This window comes from Castor canadensis, chromosome 5, assembly GCF_047511655.1.
Source record: "Castor canadensis chromosome 5, mCasCan1.hap1v2, whole genome shotgun sequence".
Taxonomy (NCBI): Eukaryota; Metazoa; Chordata; class Mammalia; order Rodentia; family Castoridae; genus Castor; species Castor canadensis.
In genome coordinates, this window is record NC_133390.1 from 41,897,531 (window position 1) to 41,919,360 (window position 21,830).

General features: G+C 33.8%; 1 protein-coding gene across 2 annotated transcripts in view; it reads left to right on the forward strand.

Annotated features, from left to right (window-relative positions):
- Positions 1-21,830, forward strand: part of Epha3 (EPH receptor A3) — a 343,013-nt gene that overhangs the window by 268,952 nt on the left and 52,231 nt on the right. For both annotated transcript variants that reach the window (XM_074072942.1, XM_074072943.1), the window contains exons 8-11: positions 6,690-6,792; positions 7,461-7,528; positions 13,336-13,461; positions 18,349-18,534. In XM_074072942.1, the coding sequence (XP_073929043.1) occupies positions 6,690-6,792; positions 7,461-7,528; positions 13,336-13,461; positions 18,349-18,534 (483 nt within the window). The remainder of the gene's footprint in view (positions 1-6,689; positions 6,793-7,460; positions 7,529-13,335; positions 13,462-18,348; positions 18,535-21,830) is intronic.

The following is a 21,830-nucleotide window of genomic DNA, read 5'->3' on the forward strand; positions in this document are numbered from 1 at the left end:
AAATATTTTGTTTCTGGCATAAAATCACATTATTATTGGTATGGTAATAGTTCATGCCCAAATTACATCCCTAGTTGGAACATGCACATCTGACCAAAAGCAATTTTTAAAAAACCTGCTTAAGTTAATCTGATGAAATAAATATTTTATGGCATACTTTTCTGTCAGTTGGAAAGACTGCTCGCAGTAATGAGCTGTAACTTCTGCAAGATATTGAGATTCTAATACTCTTAAAAGTCATCAGTTCACAGAGAATCCATGACAATTCTGCTTAAAAATCTGTTATCCTCAAGCACATAAATATACCCTTAAAAACTTATTCTAATCCCCCTGTGATGAAATGAGCATGAAGAAAGCACTCTGAAGACATGTGTAGTGTTATAGAAATCCATGTGAGCAAAGTTTAAAATGAATTAAAAATTTTAGATAACTTGATAATAAAATGTAATTGCAAGTTGACATTAGTAAGTCTTTTTTACAGTGTTTAAATGGTGAAAAGGAAGTTTCTCCTTTTGAAATGACTATAAATATTCAATTTATGAATACGTATTTGAGTTACCAGCAAGAACAAAATCTATACTTGAATTTCAAGGGAAGATCCCAAATCACATAAATAGGAAAAGAAATTGTTTATGATATCTAATGGGAGAAATTAGGATATTGGAATATCTAAGCTGTGTGACAATGATCAGCACTTAACCTTATGTGATAGGAAAATTTGCAAAATCAACAAATTCAGAATTTCAATGTAATTCCAGATTTGCCACAGACACTTTGAGTTGGATATTTATACATGAGCTTCTATGAGGTCCCAGTATCTGAAGTTTAGCAAATATACAATGAATACCATCAAAATATGTTGCATATGCATGCATGAAAATGTCACAATGAAATCCATTATTTTGTAATTTTTTATGTATGATAACAAAAGGAGTTAAAATAAAAAGAAAGAAATCTCAATTTAGGGGCTGGGATATAGCCCAGAGGTAGGGCACTTGATTGGCATATATGAGTTCCTGTGTCAGATCCCAAGCACAAGAAGAAAGAGAGAGAGAGAGAGAGAGAGAGAGAGAGAGAGAGAGAGAGAGAGAGAGAGAAAGGAAGGAAGGAAGGAAGGAATAGAAGTTTAAGATAAGAAGAAAGGAAAGGAAAGGTAGAAAAAAATTCTTGCAATGCATTGATTGCAAGAGGAAAAAAAGGATAACAAGAAAAATATGAACTTTATCTCTTTCTGCTCTTTATTAAATCAAAAAGTTAAGTTGTATGGCTTGATTTTTTAGCAAATCAACTTATTCTTGACTTCTTCACTGAATTCTTATAGAATAAAAATTAAAATGGAAAAAATAAAAAGTAAACATCCTTTTTACTATTTTTTCTATTTTATCGTTGTGGTAAGTGGGAGTGTACTGGGGCATCCACAAATGTTCTTACAATATAACACATATGTCCTACCAGGCAGGACTGTTCCACCCTCCTGTTGTCTGATTTTGTGAAAAAAAAAAAAAAGAAACCAAAATTTTTGTTTGAAATAGTTAAGCAGAGAGGTTCCTGTGACATTTCCATGTATATATGTATTATAACCTGAATTGGTTCAGCTTGTCTATTTTTCTTCTTTCTACCTTAGTCCCTTTCTTATGGTGATTTCAACAGGTTTAAAACTTCTATATTCACTCTTGTACAGAGAGTACATCAACCATATTCACCTTCTTAATTTCCTTATATCCTTTTATCTTAGCAGGAAATTAAAAAAATCAACCTTCATTCTAGTTTTTCAAGTCAAAGTGATACAAATAGAAAAATGCTAGAGACATAAGTCTTGTTTAATGCTAATATGTAAAAGATACAAAAAGACTCCTTTGATTTAATGGTTTGCTTTTTTGGCTACTTTTTATTTTTAATGATTCTGTGACAACATTTTATTCATAACATGAACATTTCTTATTAGAGTACTGGTTAGATAATATTTTCTGATTTTGGTTCATACAAAAATCAGCTTTGGTTAGATAATATTTTCTAATTTTGGTTTATATAAAAGATAGGGAGGCACATTGCATAATTTAATTGCATTACAATATCTTATTTATTGTATGTCAGTACTTCACACTCATTATTAATTCTTTTTTTGTAGGTGAGGAAATGAGCATAAAGGAATTAAATAAGTAACCTCCCCAAATCACACAGATAGGTGATTGGTCTGATTCTAGATTTCATGCTTTTATATTACAATATATGAAGCATTTTTACAAATATTTCATTTGTTTCTGCTTTGTAACCTACTTAGATACAGTGAATTCCTTTTATACAATCTAGGACACAGAGTCGTGTGTCATTCAGCGTTTGCATATCTAGTAAGTAAATGAGAGCAATGAAACTAGAATGTCTTAGTTTTGGAGTCCTGATCCAGTGTTGCCTCTCTCTCTCACACACATACACACACACACACGATGCAAAACTAAAGCCCACAGACAGCACCGAGTTCAGAAAAATAAAAGGATTTTCCTATAGTAAACACAGCTTCTGCCAAAGGAAGAAGTGCAAACCATAAGACATTGTATTTGTTACCTTTTTCTTACTGCAACAAATACTCAGGAGAACCAGTTTAAAGGAAGAAAATTATATTTCAGCTCACAGATGGAGAGGTTTCAGCCCATGTTCATCTGGCTCCACTGTCATGGGCCTTAAGTGTTGAGGCAGAACATCAAGGTGGCAAGGCATGTTGGAGGAAAGCTGCTTATCTCATGACAGCCAAGAAGCAGAGACAGACAGACAGAGAAAGGCCAGGGACATAACAGCCTCTCACTGCTTACCCCCAGCGAACTATTTCTTCCAATTAGCCCCACAACCTGGTTTACAAATTAAGAATCCATTAATGGATTAATGACTTGATCAGTTTATACCTCTCATGATCCAATTGTCTCTCAATAATACCACCAACTGAGACTATGCCTTCAACACATGACCCTTCTAGGGGACACTTTATATCCAAACCGTAACAGGCATGCTTAGGAAAGTAGACAAATCAATTGCCTGGAAACTGTCAATGGGCAGAAGCTGAATTCAGGGTGTGTGCTTTATGTCATAGCCAGGAACAGTGGAAGAGCTAAGAGTAAGAACTTTGGAGTCCATTGGCATGTAGAAGAATGACCTTGGCAAGTCACTTCAATGCTCTGTGTTACAGTTTTCCTGCCTGAAAACTGGGATCATGGGTATAATCCAATACAGTTATATTGATTAAATTAGCTTTTGTTACCAAAGTGCTTAAATATTATGTGGTATAGTAAGCATTCAGTGTTTATGTGGTATGTGTTTGAGGAGGGACAGTATATTAGCTAGATCTGTTTTTTTTTAATTGCTGCAACAAAATATCTAACAATAAATAATGTATAATGTATAATGAATACAAATTTGTTTTTCACAGTTCTATAAACTGAGATGTCTAAGATCAAAGATCAAGGGAGTAGCATCTAGTGTCTGATGATGGCCTTTTTGATGCACCCTCATGTGGTAGAAGGTGGAAGGGCAAAAAGGGATGAGTGTGGTATCCTCCCAGGGCAGAAAAGAGTGCAAACACACTCCTGCAAGCCCTTTGTCTAAAGACATTAACCTATTCATGGAGGCAGAACCCTCATGACCTAAACACTTCGAGTGAGGCCATCTTCCAACACTATCGCATTAGGGATGAAGTTACTAACATGATGTTTTGAAGGAGAAACCATAACAACATATAGGTACTTTGTGTTTAAATAAATAGTCCATAACTTAAAGATGCAGATAATTAATGAATAAAAGACTAAAATATAAAGGTGAGCTTTAGTATTGGAGGATTCTATCGCCTGCTACCATCCAAGAAGATGAGCCCTGGGACAATTAAATTAGGATTCACGAGTGTCTCTCATCATGTTTTCACTGCTTTTAATTTGGTTATGTGTTTTCGTTAATCTCTGAGATTCGCATATATTTAGAGCTAGGGGAAAATGCAGAGAAATTCTAGTTTAATACACTATATGTTAACAGAACTTTTTTTTAAATACTGGGCTATACTGTTTTATAAACTATTCACAGATCTGTTCCTGATAGATAGAGATATGTAGGTCAGGTGTTCTGGGAAACAGATGCCAAGATGGAATTTCTGGAGCAATAGCTTAATGGGGAAATACCTAAGAAGTTAAAAGGGTAATGGAGCAGAGGTGGACAAGCAGAGCTGCAGACAGAAGTATGTCTATCAAGTATGAAAAGAAAGAGGGAAAAAGGAAAAGCCTGGGGAGGAAGAGCCCCAAACTGCAATTCAAGAGTCTCAGCCATGCAAATGGAGAGCACATTTGAAGAGTCCTGCATTAGGTGTGGCTCCATGTAGATGCCTGTACTCCTGTCCCTCCCCAGTTAGTCACCACCTTGAAGGCTGAAGTGGTCCTGAAGATGTAGCAGCTGGAGGCTGTCTGCTCACTGCACTCTTGGCAGCAGCCAGGCTGGCACTCCCTTACTAGTGTAAACAATCCTATGCTAGTAGCACTGAATAAAGTGCTTGCAACAGTTTATGTTATAGTATGCCATCCTGTCACACTTTGAGCTCTTTCTGCAGATGCTTAGGAAATTTCTAACAGCCTATCTGCCATGTTTCTTATCTCTATCATTTAATTACCCTTAAGACTACCTGATTTGGAGAAAATACTCCAAACTTAGATGTAATAGGATTAAAGATGCAGTGTTGGTCTTGGTGAGGTGATAACATTCCAATACCTATCCTTTCTGCTTTTCTTTTCAGTCATGATTTGTTCATGGGTTCAATCATCATTTACTATAAGACCAGCATACACAAATGAGCCTATGAGGGCTGTCCCAGAAACTGCATGTAGTTTAGAAAGTCTAGAGATTCAAAATCTTATGGGGTTTGTTGCAGATGATGCTCAGGGTTTAAACAGGAAAATGATCCTAAGAAGTTTATTTGCCCTGCTATAGAATTTCCTTGAAAATGAGAGAAAAGCAGGCAAAGATTTTATGCTTAGGGGTACACAGTCAAATTCATGTTTTAATAGGAATACTTAGGTGACAAGGTAAAAGATAGGAAAGCAAATAAAGACCAATTAGGACTATATTATTATAGGGACTATATTTTAGAGGGTTTTGTGATTAATTTGAGTGTGAAGTGATCAGGAGAGGAAAAGGACAAGGAAACTTCATATTTATAGTCTAGATCTTTGCCATTCAAAACATTGTGGTCTGCAATAAGCAGCAACATCACCTGGTTGCTCATAATAAATGTACAATCTCAGCCCCAATTCAGACTGACTGAATCAGAAACTAATTTTTCAAAAAGATCCCCAAATGGTTTGTGTGTACATTTAAATTTGACAAGCAATGGTCTGGGTCAAGTTTCAAGAAACATTTTCTATAATGAGCCTGATAAATGTGTTAGTCTTTGTGTACATATAGTCTTTGTTGCTACTACTCCTAGTATAAAATCAGTTGTACAAAAAGGATTGTGTCCGTGTTCCAATAAAACTTTATTTATGGATACTGAAATTTGAATTTCATAGAATTTTCCCATGTCACAAAATTTTGTTCTTTTGACTTTTTACACCCATTAAAAAAAATGTACACCCTTTCAAAGCTCATGAGCTTTACAAAAACTGGTGGTGGGCCAGATTTAGCTCCTGGGACTTTTTTTTTTTTTTTAACCTCTTCTCTGAGTGGATGAATGAATGATGGAGTCATTTACAAAGACAAATTGCAGAGAGAGTTGTTTGTGCTGTGTGTTGAGGCATATTGGTGGTATGTGATCAATATTATTTCAAGTTTTCTCTTTTTTAATTTATTTTTGTAACTGACTAATAATTGCATATTCTTAGATAGTACAATGTGTCTAGAAAAATGTATGGGCTGTAAAATGATTATATCAATCTAACTAACATATCTATCACTTTACATCACTCTTTGTAGTGAGAATAATTAAAATCTTCAAAAATACAAATATACAGTTTTAGCTATGATCACTTTCCTATGGAACAGATTTTGAAAACTTATTCCTGTGTAACTGGAGCTTTGTATCCTTTTGTCAGTTTTTCTGTGTTCCCATCCTCTCCCCCTTTTCAGTCTCTGTTAATGGAGACTCCTCCCTACTTCCTCAAGTTTGACTTACATATAAGTGAGAACATGAAGTATTTGTCTCTGGCTGATTTCGCTTAGTATAATGTCCCCCAGTTTCATCTATATTGTTACAAATGAAGCACTGCTTTTTAAACAAATACAGATACGGGAGGAAAAAGAAGCTTAATTAGAAGGCATTCATTATTTCACACTGGGAATTCTCTGCCTGTTCACGGTATTTCTCTTATAACTGCTGATTCATCCAGTGAGTTTCTTGCCACTGGGGTCAGAGAAAACCAGGCTAGCATATTTCACACAGGAGGCTTTCAAGTAATGTCGATTGATGATGTTGGAACAGAGTATTTGAACTATCATAAAATATTAATTTCATTTATGAATTAGGTTAAAATTTCAAGCATAGTTATGGGAAAGATCTTTATTTTTACATCAAATGAAAAATATTTTCAACACTGAAATTAAGCATTAAACCACATTTCAGGTACAAGCAGAATATTGGACTTAATCTACCGTCTCTGCCATGTAGATGTTAATTATGATATGGTAATGCCCCTTCTTTTCTTATTTTTTTCTCTTCAACTTCACAGCTTTCTCTATCTCTGGTGAAAATAGCCAAGTGGTGATGATCGCCATTTCAGCAGTGATAGCAATTATTCTCCTCACAGTTGTCATTTATGTTTTGATTGGGAGGTGAGTTCTGTTTACTTTCATTATTGGTTTCCTTGCTGCCTTTGATTGCTCTTAAAATTTGAACAATGTGGACATTGAAGTATTTTAACAAATAAAAATGTCTCTACTTGTATTCTGAAGGCCCTTCTTTTGTCTTCCATTCTATTTTTTTCATCTTAGTTTTCATTTTCTTTTCTTCATTAGTTCTTGTCCCACCTCTAACACATACCACATCTCTTTTGACCCCACTTCTAGTTTCTTCCTTCTTTTACCAATTATTCTTTCACTCTTCAAATAACCCCAGATTCCTTAACACTTTCTCAACCCCAAACACTGTTAACACTGTGCAGCACTAATCCTTAGTAATGAAGACTTCATCCTTCATTCCAACAGTAGTTGTTAAAAATACTATAAACACATTCTAATGCCATTATAAAAACTGAACAGGAGGGGTCTGCACAGTAGGAAAACAAGTCTACCTATCTCCTCATTAGGCAGCTTTCCAGGGTCCCCAGAAAGAGTCTTTCTGTTGAGGATTTAAAAATATGAAGTCAATAAACTTTCACTAAAGCATTTAATTGTTTTATGAAAAAGCTTTATTTTTTTGTGCTTTGCATATTTGAGCACAGTTAATTGTCATATGCATGTCTTCTCTTTTATATGTTTTTTTTCCTTTGATTTGCCTCCAGGTTCTGTGGTTATAACAAGTCAAAACATGGTGGAGATGAAAAAAGACTTCACTTTGGGAATGGGCATTGTAAGTTAAGTTTCTAAACTCTGTTTTAACAATTTAGTTTTAAAGTGTTTGATTTACAATTGGAAAACTTCCCTTTGATGAAAAGAATTCAAAAGTACTTTTATGGGAAAAAAATGAGTAAATTAAATTTATTTTAGAAGGAGAAGGAGATTCATGGCTCTGCATTAAGCAATTTTTACATGGCTGCATTTCAGCATGCTGAAAGTTAAACTGAAGGGTAACCTGTGGTTCATATTCAAATAGTGCACATGATGGTAGTATGAACTGCAGTCTGCTCTGCGTGGCTGAAATGCAAAGCGTGTCTTACGTTCCCTTATTACTAGTCCTTTTCTAAAATCAAAATAGGAGACTTTTCTCTTTCCCAGCTGCCAAGTAAATATAAACAAGCTCTGTTTATGTGAAATGCCTTACTCCATTTTGTCAACCAACCAGGAAAGAGCCCTTAGGATAAATTGATTATTTGGAGTTGCGTGATATCTAATTGGTAGGAAAGCCAGAATGTTTCCTGCCTAGTTTAATACCAACCAATTTGGCCTCTTTTTAAATAATTTTTAAAAGAAACACCCTTTTAGGTAACAGTGTTTACATTTAACAAAAAGACTTTTTTTTTTTTGTCTTAGTGAAACAAATCATTCCATGTGTTTTGCTTTTCCAAACTATGGTTCAGCTCAGTGTGGCAATTACTAATCAGTGCACTTACGAGGAACAGCGTGTTCTCATAGAAATTAGCACGAAGACCATGCACTCTAAAATATCTCAGTATAACTAATGTAGTCTGGTAATCATTGCTATCTTTGGCATTTACAAATGTCTTTTAAAATTATTTTCAAACCAACATTCCTATCAGCCATTGGATTCGCATCTAAAAATGGTAACTTTGGTCATAAATCAAGTAAAAAACTTGATCATCTTTTGCTAACATTTAGGAAGTATACCATAGCTTGGAAAAAAAGAAAGAAAAGAATGATTGAAAAATGTATGTTGATATGATGTTTGCTGGAATTATTATGTATTCATGTATATAAATGGAAAAATGGGAATTGTTGAAACTATTCCAGGAATGGAGAGGGGGGTGTGAAGAATGATAAAGGAAATAAATTCAACTATGATATATTGTAAGAACTTTTATAAATGCCACAACATATCCACAGTACAATAATATGATAATAAAAAAGAATCAAAAAATTAAATAAAATAAAGAACATGTATTGATATGACATGAAAACAACTCAGGTGTGTGCAGAAATAGTATTTGTTCTGTCTGTCTCACTGCCTCACTGTTATAGAATAATTCATTTTATAATAAAAAAAACCAAGATACCACCTTCTTAATGTCAGTATCCCACAACCCAGTTTAGTTAAGTTATCAACTCAAAAGTTTTAAGAGTACATGAATAAATTGCAGGATATCTGTCTTCTTTTATTTCATGGGCCCACAAAAAACTATGTCACAAACCTCATGCATAAACTGGTCAGAGCAATTGCATTCTTGTGGTTTAAATCCTTTGAGTTGAGGTGGACAATGAATGTAAATGTTCTATCTTTAGAGTGAGACCCTGCTGACTTAGTTATTTTTATGGGAATTATAAGTCTTTTGAATATGGAGCCTTGATAAATTTCTGTGTGTGAATTCTAAGAGAGTTCTTTCTTGGAGCTCTCCCGCATCTATTTTGCTGTTTGCTTTGTGGTGGAGTTTGTTAAAATTTTCAACACACAATATCCTCATGATAAACAAACAAGAGGCTATACATTTTATCCTAACTTCAAAACGTAAAGAAATTTACATGCCCATCATAAACTTTCTGCCTCTCAATACTACAGCTGGTTTATTTCAGACCTTTATTTGGTATTACTTTAAAAAGCTCTAGCTATGAACTATTCCCTGCAGCCTTGTTACAAATCCTATAATATTGCTTCAAAAGGAAAGAAATGTGTTTCACCTCTTAAGATCCTGTCCCCTTGCCCTCTCTGGCTGGACCTTTTTACATTTTTGCTATCCTTAGGGCAACTCATGCTGGTAAAATGGAAATGTAAATTATTGTGTTTGCACAGAACGAGCTGTAAAGTAGTTCAGCTTAACACGTGTGCACGTGTTTATTATCTGGTTTTCATGACAGAGCCCAGTTACTCTGTATGTTGCCCTTAATTATTGCTGTGAAGGGATTATGTGCCTTTCAGCCTGAATCTTCTGGTTCCCAGAACCTACAAGGTGAGCAGTTAAAGATCGGCAGCCAAAGCTCCTACAGTGAACAGACTGTTTTAGCTGTGTGCATGTGCATTTATGTTTATAATTTTCCCCCAGATGTCATATGAATGGAAAAGCAATTCACCCTATTTTAATTAATAGAGGAGAGAATTACTTAGGATGAAATTTTTTAGGGGAATGATTATCTAAGTTTCAGATTATTTACTAATGCATACATCCTCTAGAGCTTATTCTAAACTCTAAAGCACATTTGAGACTTTTTTAAAGCCAATGTTTATTTAAAATATTTGAGACATTGCATTTGACATCTCATTTCGTACTTTTTGTAAATTATAATGCCAGAAAATCCCCTCTAGTATTTTCTTTAAAATGTTAGCAAGGTAAAACATTTTTAATAAGTTACCAAAAAGTACTCACTTTTGCCTTATGCCCCTGAAAAGGAATGCTGCATTCTTTTTCTATACTGTTAAATATATAACAGGCAAATTAAAACATCATCGCTTCGTTAATCTGAAGTGAGTCTTCATTAAAAGGTAATAACAAGATTTTACTTCCTAATCTACTTTAGTAACTCCGTGGTTACACCTCAGTTTTTCTTATTCCAAGGAAGGAAATGTACAATTACTTTCCTCAGTGTGCTTCTTGTTTTAAGGGTAAGGTTTTTTAATTGATAGTTAGAAGTCATTTTAGTGAAATAATAAAGTATAATAGACCTCTGTAGTAAGGGATGACTCTGCCATCTGTTTTATAGAAAGGAATAACGATTACATGAAAGAAGTATGCAAGTTGATCTGTGAGCTCAATAGAAAGGGCACTTCTGAGCCCAAATTCTAAAACCAGGAAACCTCAATGCAGTTAATAATTGAAGTAGGGCTGGATATGTCTCAATGTTAGAAGCAGGCTAGCATGCCCAGCATGTATGAAACCCTCCAGTGCAGGAGTGAAAAAAAATTGTTAATAAACACTTTTAACAATGAAAACACTAATTAGGGCACTAATTACTATCGTTTATTGAACACAAACTATGTAACAGACACTTGAATACCAAGTTTCTAAGAGCTTTCTCTCAGGATTGCTTGTACTTTTAGCTATACTATTCAATATAGAAAAGTTCCAAAAATTGGAATTGCTGCTTGAAAAACTCCTCCACTCTCAATTCACCCAAAGCAAAGGACAGTACTTAAATTTCCCTACTTCTGTTGATGTTGATGCACTAGATCATGGTATCTTTTCAAATTATTCACACTTGGCCTTAGACTGGAGGCTATAGTAATAGGTAGGCAGGAGGTGGAAACAGGGAGAGGATTAGCCTTTTTTCTACATTCTCCACCTGTGCTTTCCTCCGTCACCATCCCATTCCTATTGTGATGTGTCAATCATCTGCAGAGGTAGCTGTAGAAAGTGCAATTTTTACCTCCCATCTCTGCCAGCAGCATTTTTTAATAACCTATTTATTTTTACATCTGTTTCTTTATTTGAAACTTTCATAGGAACTGAATTATAATAAATCATAGAATTATAACAAATTCATAGAATTCATGAAATTGTCTTGCAATTCAAGAAACTGATCATTTGTTAATACAAACTCTGAAATCCTGGAGTATTGACCTAATCTTCACTGTAATGGAGGCCATCCAGGACCACTGCTGGATGAATCTTTGGTCAATACTGTGGTCAGTTTTTCTTCTGCCAGAGAGATTTAATGGAAGCTATAATGTCTGACTTTGTTATGAGAAAAAAATCCTTTGACAATTTAGTGTAATGAAGGAAAAACAAATATAACTGATAATCATGTCCCACAATAAAGGGATCTTATCAGTATTACCAAGGTTTAAATCATAATCAATCAATAAATCATAATCAATGAGCAGATATCCTAGGTAGATTAAATTGCAATGTTTTTTGCTATTAGAGCATATTTATGAAATTAATTTGACATTAGGTCCCTTTTTGAAAATTTAGCTTTCTTTTAGAAAAAGTTAATTGAACATTTCAAATGATCTCTTATTAGAATTATTTTTCCAAGTGATGGTGAGTTCATTAATGTTAAATCAAATACAGTGTGATTTGTCTATGTCATTTTTCTGTTATTTTAATTACAGAATGTCATGAAATATTTTCACTTTTAGAATAATTTAATAAATATATATAAAGGAGGATTCATCTAATAAATTATACACATGATTACTTTTAGAATCATTTACCACCATTACTAACCTTGTAGAAAATACTCATATTGCTTTTAGTAAAGTTGAAAAATGATACAAGAAAGCTTCAATTTATTGATAACATGTCAGGGATGTATACAGATATCAGCATACATATATGTGTGTGTATGTATATACATATGTATAAGCATATACACACATATGTATATATGTATATACATATATATGTATATGTATACATATGTATACATATATATGTAGAATTTAAGCTAGCTCTGTAATTCATGCAGGGAAATTTTATTGTGAATGTTGATAAAGCAATATTGTAGAAAATATGCCTTTTTATATTTTTTAATTAATTTATTTATAATTATAGCCACTCCTCTGCCTTATGAAATTTCTTCATTTACTTTGTCTTATTGTCAGCTATTACATTGCAGTAAATATGTATTATTACAGTGTTGGTAGGAATCACAATCAGAAATGCACACATTCTGAGTGAGGTTAGCCTGGCCCAAAAGACCAAAAACGTATGTTCTCCCTCATATGTGGACATTAGATCAAGGGCAAACACAACAATGGGATTGGACTTTAAGCACATGATAAAAGTGAGAGCACACAAGGGAGGGATGAGGATAGGTAAGACACCTAAAAAATTAGCTAGCATTTGTTGCCCTTAACGCAGAGAAACTAAAGCAGATACCTTAAAGCAACCGAGGCCAATAGGAAAAGGGGACCAGGACCTAGAGAAAAGGTTAGATCAAAAAGAATTAACCTAGAAGGTAACACCCACGCACAGGAAATCAATGTGTGTCAACTCCCTGTATAGCTATCCTTATCTCAACCAGCAAAAACCCTTGTTCCTTCCTATTATTGCTTATACTCTCTCTTCAACAAAATTAGAGATAAGGGGAAAATAGTTTCTGCTGGGTATTGAGGGGGTGGCGGGAAGAAGGAGGGGGTGGAGTGGGTGATAAGGGAGGGGATGGGGGCATGGGGGAGAGATGACCCAAGCCTTGTGTGCCCATATGAATCATAAAACAATAAATAAAAAAGAAATGCACACAACATCTTGGCTATTGTGCTATTGGTAGTAATTAATCAATCTTCTCAATTCAAGATCATCTTCCTTCTTTAGATCTGGTTTTTTGGGTATCCATTTTCTTTCAAGTGATTTTGCAGAGAAACCCCTGATTGCATTTCCTCTTTATGTTTCACCACAGACAAATTTTTTAAAAAAATTTCAACACTTATGCCAACATCCCTATCAGTTTCTATGATATCACAGAATAAACTGAAGATCCGTGTGCCTTTTTGGGATAGAGATTTTGTTAGCCAACAATGTTTTAGTCAACAATGTTATCATAAAATTTGCTCAGTAAAAGTTTTATAAATCTTGCTACAATGATGCCTTCCTTCCTTTCTTTAAACAGTGAAACTTCCAGGTCTCCGGACTTACGTGGACCCACATACGTATGAAGACCCTTCACAAGCGGTTCATGAGTTTGCTAAGGAATTGGACTCCGCCAACATATCCATTGACAAAGTTGTGGGAGCAGGTAACTCTCAGTGACCCTACTGTCAACCTAGAACACCTAGAGGTACAAGTTCACCTCTGTGCACACAAATGATACCTGAGCTGGCCCAGTGTCTGAGGCCTAAGTAAGTTGCTATGGAAATGCACATTTTCTGATTTCATGATCAAAGACAGACAACAAATGGAGTATTTAATGGGATGTAATTATTTCAAAGGTGCCAGACTTACAGACTCTTAGGCAATGGCTGCATTTTATTTATTGAATTTCAGAGGTGGCAGCAGCCACAGTTCAGTTTTCCTGTGGCTACACTGATCATGTGTCACAGAGCTATTTGTCTAAGTAGGGATAACATGATAAAAGTATGTCTCACTCTCTTTAAACTAGCCCAGTAATTGAAAATTTTGATTTTCAATTTTAAAATTCTCTTTGGAATTCAAAAATTAAGCATTAGAAATAAAATCTTGGTACACTTCACATAAATTTCATCACAATTCTTTTGAGAGTTTAAATAACAGAATAGTCGATTCATTTGTGTTGAATTTGTCTTTATACAGATGTATCTTTGTTCTAACCATTAATTTACTCAATTAGAAATTCATGAACAAATACCCATGGAATGATTATTTATAGAAGTTGCACTTTTCAATAAAAATTTCAGATATGGATTAAGTAGCAGTGTTTTATATACTTATACATAAAACACATGGACATCTATAATATTTGGCAGTATGCACAGCAATAAAACTAGCATTTAAAAATAGAAATGAACCGTAGTAAACAATGAAGACTTTTGTACCATAATCTCAACCATCAGTGTAATTCTTAAAACAAAACTAGTTTGTTGATAATGAAAAATTATCTCATAGAATTATGCATAATTTATCAGATCACATTTTCTAAAAGTACCATATTTATATACTTATGATTGAATCTTCTTTATATAAATGTCTATGTAATTGTCTCTGTTTTTCCTATACAAAAAAGCAGTATTTAAAATTCAAAAACTAGTTAATATGCAATAAGGACAACCTGAGTAATTCATATTATCCAAATAAAATGGTAATTTTCTTAAGCTTCTCTTCCAATGTTTGATAGTTTAGAAACTCACACGTACAAGTAGTATTAAAATACAAAACTGTTATTCATTGGAGGAAGCTAGGGTAGGTATTCTTTTTTTTACAGTCCAAAAGTCAAAAGTGTATACTTTCACTACACTTCTATGGTATTCCGGAACCAAAACAGATATTTTGGTTACTCTGTTAACAGGTATCCATTCTGTGATAGAGAATGTCTCTGTCTGGTTTTAATGTTGCCCCACAAGAGCGCACTGCTCTCCAGCATGGCAGTTGCAGCAGCGCGAGCAACACTCAGACTTTGCACAATCCACTGGTGTCTGATTAGAGGAGGAAAATCTCACTCATGCTCAACCATTGTCCAGAAAACAGACAGTGTCTTTGAGCCTTTGCGGCGCAACGGGCTAGCGCTTTTAGCTGTTAACCAAAAGGTTGGTGGTTCAAGCCCACACAGGGACACATGGTGTAACTTTCAATTCTTCCTGCCCATATTGTGAAAACGTCTTCTAGCTCAGAAAACAGACAGCTATCATCTTGATCTGGAAATACAAGACCTTCTGCATTGGTAAAAGGTATTATTTGAAGATGTTATTAATAAAGCCAGATGTCCAGAGCACAGTGTTGAGAGGCAAAGCAAACTCATTAAAAAATGGTATCTGATAAATGAGATAGGGTGAGGGTCTACTTGTATTGACTCATTAGTAATTCCTGATGCTCATGAAAGATTAGAACAGATCCTCTTTGTCCTTTTTCTCTTAAATCATATTCATAAATAATTATGCCTACAGTTCCTATTTAAGTTTTTGTAGTCAATACTCTTATTTGCTACATTGTGAACAATAAAGCTGTACCTATACATGTGTGTTACTTCTGGAAGAATTCAACAGACTATGCACATACAATTTTAACTAGTCTTTTCAATTTCAACCCTGTATTCAGAGGCTTTCTTATTAGCAAGGATAGAATATGGAATCCGGAGTTTAAAAGCTACTGTTTTATAAATGTTTTGTAACATTTAAAACATGTGCAAGCATAGATGAGATAGAATAGTAAATGTAAATGCTTGACAAGTACTATCTAGCTACACTGCATCCCAGACCCTATAATAAACTTCTTCATCAATATACTTACTTAATTTCCACATCCTTTTTAGTTTTTAAAAATAATTCAATGTTATTCATGAAAGTTTAATATTCACAATAAATTGATCTCCCATTGTTAGAAAGGCTAACCCTGTTAGGTGATGACAGAATTGTGTTCTCTCAGTCTGCTTTTTTTAAGTATTAAAAAGGGAATTTAATTAATATTTGACATTATTATATCTTGTTGGTGACCATTTCTAGACTTTAGCTGATGAAGTAACCATATTACTAAATTAAAAAACATTAACATTACTGAAACACCATTCTGAAGGTATTTATTCACATATACGTACACAGGAACCCCACTTAAAACATACTCGGCTCACTTGAAATTTGAACTCACTCTTAATCTTCCCAGTAGATTACTCTTAGAAAAGCTTTCCTTTCTAAATACTTGTCCAATATGACGTGAACCTCGTTATCACCATCATCACCATAACTGTCTTTTAATAATACAGAATTAAACAGCTTAAAAAGTATTTTTATATTCATTTGTCAATTAAATCTAAACAGAAGCTCTTAAAAGGTGGATAGATAATTTAACCTTTGTAAGGTGTACCTGAACTCAGAGAGATAAAAAATGGCTAACACTTAGATGTTACTTACTATGTGTTCAATGCTGTTTCAAATGCCTTGCATGTATTAAGTTCTTTCACTGCACAACAGCCTTATGTGGTAGAGACATTTTGCTTTATAGATAAGGCAATGGAGGCCCAGAGAAGTTAAGAGATTCTCTTAAAAAATCACAAAACTGTTAAGTAACAGAGCAAGAATTACACTCTAAGCAGTTTGGCTCCAGGATTCATGCTCCTAACCACAGCTCTGCACTATCTCTTCTATAAACAGACAAATATGTCACTAAGTGGTGATGGCATCTGAATTTAAAACAGGATCCTTTGTATCATGTTGGCACATGAGAATGGCAAAACTTTCAGAAAATTAAAGTTCATTATAGATGCCTCTTTATGGTTAGCTCAAACTTAATGTTTACACAAAGTGAACTGTAGCTGCCTGGCAATGTTCACATAACCCTGTGCGAGAAAAGAAACTCTTGCTGTGGCTTTAAACTCTAATCTTGCATCATAACTTCTCCTAATATTCTCACATCTGCAATGACGTATTCTGACTTAGATTTAGCAAAATTAGTGAATTTTGTTCTCCCTGTAATCCTAAATACATTATAGCTGTAGGAGACATTGTTATCTTTTCTTTACTTCCTCATAAAAAAAAAAAAAACTAGTTTTGATTTGTGTACCACCATGTCTCTGTGGGTTTCATAGTGTCTGCCCAACTGCTGCCAGTTGATGAGTATTTGTTAAATAAGTTCATGAGCTTTTGCTTTTGGTCTTAAGGTGACTTGGCCAAGTTGTAGCATAAGTCATTGTTTCAGAGACAACAGCAAGATGATTTCTGAGAAAAGATCAAGTCAGGGGGAGGTGAGAGCTTCCTAGAGAGATTCAAGTCATCTTTTTTCATGCAGCTGATAAATCAATGGGACAACGTGCTATATTTGTGGGTCAAACCACTTACCTGGAAAAAATAGCTATGGAATCAGCTCACATTTCCCTGAATAACATATAGGGCATGGAAGTCAGTGAAAACTATAGTGACATTAGACTAAGAATAGTATTTTATTCCATAGAAAAGCAATTTTAATTACATAATTAGTCCCAGAATGCTTTTGGAAAAAAAAAGCTCTCGTCTGGTATTAAAACCTATTTTTTTAAAAAAATGTGGTACATATAGACCCAACAATTCATGCACTAAATACTTGGAATTCTTCTGTGAATAAGGAATATTCTATGGGTGGCACTACTTCATAACAATTATTATGGCAGCTGTAAGGATAGAGAAATGGAATGGTAAAGGTCTCTGCTCTAAGGTAGCTCAAAATCTGATGAAAGACTGGTGGGAAAATCTTCTCAATAATAATACCTGTTGAAGATAGTGTCTATGTAGTTCTAGACAATTTCAATTGATTGAGCTAAAATATTTAAAAGTCAGCAAAACTCCATATTCAATAGCTTCTGGACAACTATTTTATTGAGGACATTGAATCTAAGAAAAATATTTCAACAATGATCCTTTAGACGAAACAGACTGTTTCATTTGATACTCTTATACCATTGTTGTCCTCCTAGAAGCCCAGAGAACTTTATAGCCAGAATGAAAATAATGCAACAAACCAATACTCCAATAAAATAAATTGATACCAGATGTTTTCATTCTCATTTTCAGAGAATCTGAGCCCATAGCCAAATTGGCCTTCATAGTAAAAGTAGAATAGTTAAAAACATCTTTTATTTAATCCAATGTTCAACCTGTAATATCTGTACTGGCCTGTTGATTACCCTGAAATAATGTCAGCTATTAGAAAAGGATTGAAAAGTCTGATAGATGCAGCTTTCAACTTCCCTCTTGTTTTCTTCCTATTGCATTTTTCATAGTGTGGTACCTAAAAACATATGGAGATTCTCAAAATGTCTATTTTCTACTGGGATGTAACTGCTTTGGGGTTTTCTAGCAGTCTTATATTACCATCTTCCAAAATAACTTAGAATCCTACAATGTACATTTTGTAGGTCAAGAGGATAAATGTTTTAATGGGATTTTTAAAAAGAAAGAGTTTCTTTTGTGGATAAATTTTTGTTATATATTCTCTTGTATTGTGTTATTCTTCTTCATTCTAACAGGTGAATTTGGAGAGGTGTGCAGTGGCCGCTTAAAACTTCCTTCCAAAAAAGAGATTTCAGTGGCTATTAAGACTCTGAAAGTAGGTTACACAGAGAAACAGAGGAGAGATTTTCTGGGAGAAGCAAGCATTATGGGACAGTTTGACCATCCCAATATCATTCGGCTGGAAGGAGTTGTAACTAAAAGTAAGTAAAGTCATTTCAGAATATTGATCTTTTTTCTTAGGTATCATCAGTTCTAACAGAAGGATCAGTTTAGGTTTATAAAGAATTTCTTTGAGAATAAAGAAAATACATTTAACTGGTACTATATTGGCAATTGTCGCTTAGATCTTTAAAAATTTTTGAATTTTGATGTTAGACATTTGAGTAAGACATTGGACTATTTAAATATATGCTCATTGTAAAGAAGAGAATTATGGAGAATGTTCTGTTAGGTGGAGTAGCAATGACTTAGTTTTGACAGGAACTCCCAGCTAGCTACCTTTTCTTTTATAGTTCACCAACTTCATTTAAGCTCCCAAATCTTTACCCTCTTTGCCCTCCCTGTCTTCAGGAAAATTATAGGAATCTTGAGAATGCTTCTGAGCTGTAAAGATGGGAATCACAGTAGACTCCAGGCTTCTTTTTTTCTTCTTCTTCTTCTCTGTGGATTTAAAATAGTTGTGATCTGAGTTCCCAGGTGGATTCTTGACTGCTCTGGGGAAGCTCTGGCTCACAGCCCATGATAGAGACCTGAATTTATTTGCATGATGGTTTCTCCAGCCAAGCTCAAAAGGGATCTTGTGAGGCAGATCTGTGATTTTTGGCTCCAATTCCAATGAAAACCTCTTGAGAATGCTCTGGGACCTTTTTTTTTTTTTTCCTCCTCAAGATTTTGGAGCACAGGATGAAGAATAAGTGAAATTGGCAGCAAATTCCAAACAGTGAAAGACAACATATGGCAGAAAATTTGGTATCCTTTAGGGAATAAGTCATTGGCACTGCATTTGCATACTCTATGGTTACCAGCAGACAGTACTCATATTTTTCTCAATGTTATTCTTTTTTTAACATTACATATAGCACTTTCCAAATGACTCTAATACCTCTTCTCATTTTAGTGTGATTGAAAGGGCATTTCCTTCTTCATGAGAAGATGGTATAATTGAAATATACTTTGATTTTCTTTTGAGTAAAAATAAATAGAATTAAACCTTAATGTAAAACAATTTAAACTGATACAGTATTCCCATGTTACATCTTTTAAAAAGTATTTTATTTCTTCCCTCTGTACTCTTAAAAATCAGGCCATATTAATAGTGATGGTGAAATATTTTTGGATGAAAAACATCTTTTTCATTTTTAAGTTAATAATAGGTAAAAACACTAAATGTCAATAAGAAGAATTAGGAAAATGCATGAATTCATTGTTCCTTCAGAAAAAGACCATAGGCATTTTATGTCTATAGAGTTATAGTGTCACATTTTACTGGACATCTAATGTCATTTAGACATTTAATTCATCCATGACATACTGATCCAGAGATTGCCCTTCAGATATGGAACTTCACTGGGGAGAGAAAATTATTCGTTCATATCTAGCCAAACTTTTAACTCTCAGTCTTCACAATGAGCATTTCTTATCTTCCTTTATAAAGTGCCTATTATTTTCTTGACTTTGTTCTGTGGCATAATTCACTGTCATTACTATCCTGTGAGTTAGATATGATCACTTCCTTTTTACATTTGATCAAATAACTGTAAAACATAAATAGCTTGTCTAAATAGAAAGTGCTAGACATAGTATGGAGAATTTGTTCTCTCAGCTCTCTCCCCATATCTGGACAAAACCAGATTTCCATGTTTTATACTCACATTCCACTTATTCCTTTACTTCTTGATATAAAAGAAAGTTCCTAACAACTAGATCATAGCAAAGCATTCTTCATGCTTTAAAGTTTTTGGAGATAAGTAATCACTGCTAAACCTAAAACAAAATATAAGTTCTCAAAGTGACTAAAATAGAATCTGAATCACAGCAAATTCTTAATTTACTACCACGGAGGAATCAAGCGTTGATTGAATAAATGAAGGAGGAAAGAAGAAAGAAAGGGAGGTAGGAAGGGAAGAAAGAAGCAGTATCTTCTATCAATAGGACTTCTTTCAGTGTTTATGTCATTAAATTGAATGTATTTTTCAAAGAAGTGAAATTACATAACTGCTTTCATTACCCAGGGAGTGATGGACAAATTGACTACATTTTAACTTGAACAGAATCATCACATAACTTCTCCAAAATGTACAAGTAAGAAAAAATAGGTTAGAGTTGTTAACAAACTACATATTAGGCTTAAATTTAAGTTTACTTATAGGTTTTATTATTTTATTCAACATGAGTTAATTCTTTCTTTCCAGTACTATGAATTAAGAGCAACCAATTACATTTTGCTATTTCCTATGAGTATATTTACTGAATGATAAACAACATTAAACCATAATTATCATGCCAAATTTCCCTTAGATATAAAAATAAAATAATTAAATGTGGTTGTGGTAAGGAAGAAAATCTGTAAAACCATCCTTAAGAGAAAAATGTAGAAAAGAATTCATTAAGAAAAACTGAAACCTTTAAAAACTGCAAATATCACACATTAAACATCTTAATCAAATCTAATTCTGTAGGATTCTGATATGGATTACAACTGCCTGAGTCTTAGAGTGAGAATTCTAAATTTGATATATCTCCCTGGCCAAATAAGTATGTAAGAACCTGCCAAACCTGACTATATAAATCCCAGTCATCTCATATATTGTGAAATATTGTGAACATAATAGAGTAGTAGTCCTAGAATTAGATTTTGAAATCCTCAGTGTCATATTTAAAAAATCTAAGTCTAGCACTCTATTATAACAGAAAGGAAATAGAAACTCCCTATAACAAAATTAATATGTTGCATTTAATACATAAATATGAAAAATATATCTCTAAAAGAAGTTATTTATTTTACTCCTATGATTTTGGCTTCTAAAAGTATTTGACTTCCAAAGTAATCTACCTACATAATCCAGATACACATGTAAACACACATGTACACACATACATACAAGTAGATTGACACAGAACTTATAATTTAATTAACAAAATTATATTTCAAAAGGAAAAACAAGCATATCAGTATTTATGTTAAGAATCAAATTCTGACCTAGACTTACTGATTGTGAGATCCCTTGTAAATTAAACTTCACATATACATATAATTTAATGAATAAAATTTTATTTCAAAAGGAAAGACAAACATTGGTGTCTAGTCAGTGGATCTGAGATCAAATTCTCACTCAGTATTATTGATTATGAAGCCTCTTGAAAATTAAACCACTCACAGATGCATACTATTGCCATAGAATTAACAGCACTACCTGTTATTTTCAGTCTTTAAAATCCAATGAGATTATATAAGTATTCATCACCAAATAATTCTGAAAATAAAAATGACTACTTC